Source organism: Otolemur garnettii, unplaced genomic scaffold (assembly GCF_000181295.1).
Source record: "Otolemur garnettii isolate 467f Iridium unplaced genomic scaffold, OtoGar3 scaffold00029, whole genome shotgun sequence".
Taxonomy (NCBI): domain Eukaryota; kingdom Metazoa; phylum Chordata; class Mammalia; order Primates; family Galagidae; genus Otolemur; species Otolemur garnettii.
Window position 1 is genome coordinate 13,624,896 of NW_003852424.1, and position 6,479 is coordinate 13,631,374.

The 6,479-nt window shown below is 54.5% G+C and overlaps 1 protein-coding gene across 1 annotated transcript; it reads left to right on the top strand.

The window, feature by feature from the left end:
- Window positions 1-2,360: 2,360 nt before the first annotated feature.
- On the top strand, window positions 2,361-5,268 carry KISS1R (KISS1 receptor). The gene is made up of 5 exons (XM_003788681.1): window positions 2,361-2,604; window positions 3,277-3,401; window positions 3,997-4,132; window positions 4,431-4,663; window positions 4,822-5,268. Exons 1-5 carry the CDS (start codon window positions 2,361-2,363, stop codon window positions 5,266-5,268), a joined length of 1,185 nt encoding a protein of 394 aa, XP_003788729.1.
- Window positions 5,269-6,479: the final 1,211 nt, after the last annotated feature.

The following is a 6,479-nucleotide window of genomic DNA, read 5'->3' on the forward strand; positions in this document are numbered from 1 at the left end:
GGATTCGAACCCGCCACCTTAGGTGTAGGCTGGCGCCTTAGCCGGTTGAGCTATAGGTGCCGAGCCGGATGTTCAGTTTTCTAATGGGGTATGGTAGCTGCTCCATAAAAGGACACGAAGTGAAATAGCAAGAATCACTTCCAGACTTAGCCCAGGCTAAGTCCATTCTTGGACTTCACTGCCAAGGGACCTGTCCTGAACCTTCCACCTTCCCTGGCCTCCATACCCTCAGTTCCCCTTCCCATGAGCTGCCATTTCTCCACAGATCCCTCCAACTTGAAGGTCTAGCTACCTGCTGGGTCTGCTCCCAAGCCAGTTAGACTCAGCAGGTTCCTCAGAACAGTTCTCTAGCCCCTACCCAGTAAACTTACTGTCTCTTATCCAAACCTGTCCCTCATCATTGCCCCAAATGGACTTTTCCTCCTTTTTTGATTTGTAGACCATTGTCAAGAATAATTTTTAGGGGGCAGTGTCTATGGCTCAAAAGGGTAGGGCACCGGCCCCATATGCCAGAGGTGGTGGGTTCAAACCCAGCCCTGGCCAAAAAAAGGAATAATTTTTAGGTAGGATATGGTGGCTCATAGCTGTAGTCCACACAATGGGAGGCTGATGTGGAGAAGTTCAAGGCTGCAGTGAGGTATGATTACACCACTGCACTCCAGCCTAGGTGATGGAGGCCATGTCTCAGAGAAAAAGAAAGGGCAGGGCGTGGTAGTTCACACCTGTAATTCCAGCACTTTGGAAGACTAAGGTGAATGGATTGCCTGAGCTCATGAGTTCGAGACTAGCCTGAGATAGAGCGAGACCCACCCACCCACCCCCCCAAAATCTCTAAAAAAAAATAGCTGGGCATTGTGGCAAGCTCCTGTAGTACCAGCTAGTTGGGAGGCTGAGGCAAGAGAATCTCTTGAGCCCAAGAGTTAGAGGTTGCTGTGAGCTATGCCACTAGGGCACTCTACCAGGGTGACAAAATGAGATTCTGTCTCAAAAAAAGGAAAGAAAGAAAGAAAACAGAGGGCCAGGCACTGTGGCTCACACCTATAATCCTAGCACTAGGAGGCTGAGGATTGCCTGAGCTCAGACATTTGAGACCAGCCTGAGCTAGAGTGAGACCCCTGTCTCTAAAAAAAATAGCCAGGGGTTGTGGCAGGAGCCTGTAGTCCCACCTACTCAGGATTCTGAGGCAAGAGAATCTCTCAAGCCCAAGAGTTTAAAGTTGCTGTGAGCTATGATGCCATAGCACTCTACCAAGGGCAACAAAGTGAAACTCTGTCTCATAAAAAAAAAAAAGAGAGAGAGAGAGAATGAGAGTCACAGAAAGAGAAAATAATTTCCAAGGCACAACATGAATGAATAGGGAAAGGAAAACCTCCTCCCCCAGACTCCTGTGCCTCCTTCTGGAAATATTTGAGGCCTTTATAAGCTTTTGAATGTTTATTCATTTAGTTCCCCCCTTTCAGCCTTTTTCACACAAGTGGCAGCACCTATTTATCTGCTGCATTGTACCCCATGATGCCACATACCCTGGCCATTTGATCCAGGATGGGCTAGAAGGCCTCCTTAGGAGAGTTGGGGGAGAGCTTTCCAGGGTGTGGGATTATGGGGTCAAGGTTGTGGCCTTTGTAAACTGCATTCCACCTGGCTCCTGCCCCAGTGGTACCTGAGTCCAGGGACCCCAGGTATCAGCCATTCTCTACCAGCTCATGAGACATAGACATGCCTAAGAAGTCTGATTTGCAACATTCAGTCTCACTTCCCCTAAAACTTCCGGTGGCTCCTTAGTGCCCAGGAACAAACCCAAGGCATGCTCACCATTAGCTTAGGCCCACCTACCTGGAGCCCCAGTCTTTTGGAAGGTCAAGTCCTTGGCATTAATAAGCATTTGTCTTTCCGCCTTTGCCCACACTGCTTGTCTTGCCTGGGAGTCTCTAACGGCTGATTAAGATCAGCCCTTCCAGGGTCCACAGCAGCCTCCCAGCAGTCCACCCTTCTTCCACTGCTCCATCCCACCCCCCTTCGTCCGCCCCCTCCACACTCTCAGTGGGACCTCCAAAGGAGGAAAAAGAAATGGAGGGGATGGCTGCGTGAGTGAATGGAGGGCACACAAGCAGGGGAGGGAGTGGCGAGCCACCGCTGGAGAGGTGGGAAGGCAGGGAAGAGGGGGGCGCGGGGTATAAACCACGCGCCTGCCCAGGAGCAAGCAGAGGAACCACGGAGCCCAGTCTAGCTCTCTTTCGGACCCGGTGGCCTCTAGCCAAGACCTCCCACAGACATCCTGGGCAGGTGGCCGGAAGACATCCCAGAGTCTGTCCCACAGCACAATACTGGAGGGTGGACAGGAGGAGAAAGGCAGCAAGGCCATGCACTCCGTGGCTATGGGGGCACCCAATGCATCCTGGTGGGCTCTGGCTAACTCATCAGGCTGCCCTAGCTGCAGCGCCAATGCTTCAAACGGCCTGGACCTCACGCCATGGCCCGTGGACGCCTGGCTCGTGCCGCTCTTCTTTGTTGCCTTGATGCTGCTTGGCCTAGCAGGGAACTCGCTGGTCATCTATGTTATCTGCCGCCACAAGCAGATGAGGACGGTGACCAACTTCTACATCGGTGAGTACTCCAGCTCATCTCCTTACTTGCCTGTCATACCGGGGTTCGCTCCCTCCACCCTGAGTCCTTTCCCAGTACTTCCCATGCCTTAGGTTAAGGGTTGCAAACTCCAGTGTGGGAGGTCCCACACAGGCAGAGGTTGGAGAGAGTGGCACATGGGCACCTTGGCCTGCCACTCAAGATGTTCTGGTGTGATGTGGTTCTATGATATGGTGTCTGCTAAACAAAAGGGGTGGGGGAAGGGGTTGACTTGACCTCTGCTCTGTGGCTTTCTGAGCCTCAGTTTGTGCATGGGATGCTCTACCCTGCACAGCTGTGTGCTCAGTCAGTATTGGCTCTTCTGTGGTGGTGGCTTTCCAGCCAGCATCTCTGTCTCCAGTGTACTGATAAGGAGGCCCAGAGAGGCAGAGGGCCCTCTTAGACTCTCCTAATTTGGACAGGGGCAAACAGGATCCAGTGCTGTGGGGCTGTTTGAGATGTATTGGGCTATACTAGGGGGTATCCCAACTTCTCTGCCCCAGAATGTGGAAGATACACTCTGGGAGCCTTCCAGGAGCCATCTTGCTGGTCACTGGGAACAGTGGGGGCCCAGGGGTGGGTCAAGAGCACTGAGCAGTTCTGAGGCCTGACCCACAGCACCCCTTGTCCAACACACATGCACTCCCCCTACAGCCAACCTAGCAGTCACGGATGTGACCTTCCTGCTGTGTTGTGTGCCCTTCACGGCCCTGTTGTACCCGCTGCCTGCCTGGGTGCTGGGAGACTTCATGTGCAAGTTTGTCAACTACATTCAGCAGGTGCATGGGCTGGGGAGGAGGGACTTGGAGTGGAGGTGGGGACCTTGGGCCCTGCCAGGCAGAATCTGGGAGTGGGCAGGGCTAGACCATGGGCATGGCCAGATGGTGGGAGTGGTAAAAACTGGTGTGGGGCCTGGCTGAGGAGAGCCTGGGGCTTGTGGGGGTGTAGCATGAGGGGCCCAGATGGGTGGGTAGGGCTGGAGAGTGAGGAGCCAGAAGTGGGGGGAAATGAGGAAGGATACAGACAGGGACTCAGAGTCATGGGTAAGGGTGCGGTGACAGGTAGGCCAAGGGAAAGTGACCTAGACTCTACAGCTTCCTACTCAGTCTATTCCTCCCAGGATGGCTCTGTCCTCTCCCTATCTCAGACTCAGGGTAATCATTCTCAAGTGGCTTCACTCTTCCTACCCTCCTGTGCTCCTCTTCCAGGTCCCAATCCCTCCTGCCCTGTCAAACCGTGGCCACTAGACACCCTTCCCAGGACGCATTTTGTATGTGCCTGAATGGTCAGAGATAAGGGGGGACCTGTAGGGTGGCTAGACAGGGCAGGGGCCAAACCAGGCAGGTGGCCACACGCCCAGTTCCGCTTTTCCAGGTTTCAGTGCAGGCCACGTGTGCCACTCTGACAGCCATGAGCGTGGACCGTTGGTATGTGACAGTGTTCCCGCTGCGTGCCCTGCACCGCCGCACACCCCGCCTCGCACTCGCCGTCAGCCTCAGCATCTGGGCTGGTGAGTACAGTGCAGGGGCCAAGCAGGGATAAGGAGACGAGTCCTCATGCCCTGGGCTGATCCCAGAGCCACCCTCTGCCCCTCCCCGTGCCTTGGTGGGACATCTGAAAAATGGGCAAAAAGCTTTTCCTGCAAAGGGCCACCGAGGGTGCCAACTGGAACGCCAGGCATTTGGCAAGTTGGCTCAGAGAACTCGGGATGGGGGCGGAGAACCACCTGGGAGTTGAGGACCAAGCCCTGGCCCTCCACGCCCTTCTATCCTCCGGAGGCAGGGTCTTCATCCGAGTCTTTGGTGCAGGCTCTGCCGCAGTGTCTGCGCCGGTGCTTGCTCTGCACCGCCTCTCGCCGGGACCACGCACTTACTGCAGCGAGGCCTTTCCCAGCCGCGCCCTCGAACGCGCCTTCGCGCTCTACAACCTGCTGGCGCTTTACCTGCTTCCGCTGCTCGCCACTTGTGCCTGCTACGGGGCCATGCTGCGCCACCTAGGCCGGGCCGCTGTGCGCCCTGCGCCTGCAGACAGTACTCTCCAGGTGTGCTGTTGGGGGACCCAGCCATGCAGAGGCGGGAGGCGTGGGTGGGGGGATCTGAGAACCGAGGTCCAGCTCAGGGGGTCAAGGAGAGGAGCTCTGAAGGGGCTGGCCTAGCCGAACCTCAGCACTTTCCTATAACCTGCTCCCGCGCTTCCCAGGCGCAGCTGCTGGCTGAGCGGGCAGGCGCTGTACGCGCCAAGGTGTCGCGACTGGTGGCAGCGGTGGTCCTGCTCTTCGCGGCCTGCTGGGGACCCATCCAACTGTTCCTGGTGCTGCAGGCGCTCGGCCCGGCCGGCGCCTGGCACCCACGCAGCTACGCAGCCTACGCGCTCAAGACTTGGGCGCACTGCATGTCGTACAGTAATTCCGCGCTGAATCCACTGCTCTACGCCTTCCTGGGTTCCCACTTTAGACAGGCCTTCCTCAGTGTCTGCCCCTGCGCGCCTCTACGCCCACGCAGGCCAGAGCCCTCGGACTCCGCTGCCCCCCACGCTGAGCTGCACCGCCTGGCTGCCCACCCCGCCACCGCCAGGACACCGAAGCCCGGGAGAAACGAGGCAGCCCACAGGCTGTGTATCCTGGAGGAACACACTGCCCCTCTCTGAGCCAAACTCAGAAAAAGTACAAATGGGCCTCTCTGGAGTGGGGCTGCTTGAACAACAGCTCTTCTTCTCTTAATATCTTTATTCATCATTTTTTTTTTGAGACATAGAGTCTCAGTATGTGGCGTGATAGCTCACAGCAACCTCAAACTCTTGGGCTTAAGCTATTCTCTTGCCTCAGCCTCCCTAGTAGCTGGGACTACAGGCGCCTGCCACAATGCCTGGCTATTTTTTTGTTGCGGTTGTCATTGTTCTTTAGCTGTCCCGGACCAGGTGTTTGTGGCTGGCGCCATAACTACTGTGTTACGGACAGGCGACAGGTGCCGAGCCTTTCATTAATATCTTTGTTGTCCAAGATAATCAGTGAAAATATCACGTCTTCTTGTGACATTTGGTATGGGTTTGCTGTGATACTAGCTTGTTGCTATTGTAATTATTATTTCTGTATTTACTGAAATTAAAGACATGTTAATACATGGATAGTATCAAGACGTTTTCAGACACTAATTTTGTGCTTGCCTGTAAGTTTGTAAGATCCATCCCACTTTCAGAAATATTAAAATGTTCATCTTAGAACTGATGAAACAAAGTATTATTATTGCTACCTGGTAAGTGTTCAGAATCTTGGCTAGGAATATTAAATGAATAAGTCTGTGGCTCAGTGGGTAGGGCGCCAGCCCCATATACCCAGGGTGGTGGGTTCAAACCCGTCCCCGGCCAAACTGCAACAACAAAAAAAATAGCCAGGCATTGTGGTGGGCACCTGTAGTCCCAGCTACTGGGGAGGCTGAGGCAAGAGAATCGCCTAAGCCCAGGAGTTGGAGGTTGCTGTGAGCTGTGTGATGCCACAGCTCTACTGAGGGGGATAAAGTGAGACTCTGTCTCTACAAAAAATATATATGTAATAATAATGGTGGTGCCTGTGGCTCAAGAAGTAGGGCGCCAGCCCCATATACTGGGGGTGGTGGGTTCAAGCCCGGCCCCAGCCAAAAACTGCAAAAGAATAATAATAATAATAATAATGACCACAGGCTTGGCGCCTGTAGCTCATTGGCTAAAATGCCAGCCACATACACCAGAGCTGGCAAGTTCAAATCCAGCCTGGGCCTGCCAAACAACAATGACAACTATAGCCAAAAAATAGTTGTGGTGGGCGCCTGTAATTCCATCTACTTAGGAGGCTGAGGCAAGAGAATGCCTTGAGCCCAGGAGTT

Bases quoted from the DNA above. Each gene is read 5' to 3' on its own strand.
- KISS1R (XM_003788681.1), top strand. From the start codon at position 2,361: ATGCACTCCGTGGCTATGGGGGCACCCAATGCATCCTGGTGGGCTCTG. The intron at 2,605-3,276 runs GTGAGTACTCCA...CTCCCCCTACAG, and splicing joins GGTGACCAACTTCTACATCG to CCAACCTAGCAGTCACGGAT. The intron at 3,402-3,996 runs GTGCATGGGCTG...CCGCTTTTCCAG, and splicing joins TTGTCAACTACATTCAGCAG to GTTTCAGTGCAGGCCACGTG.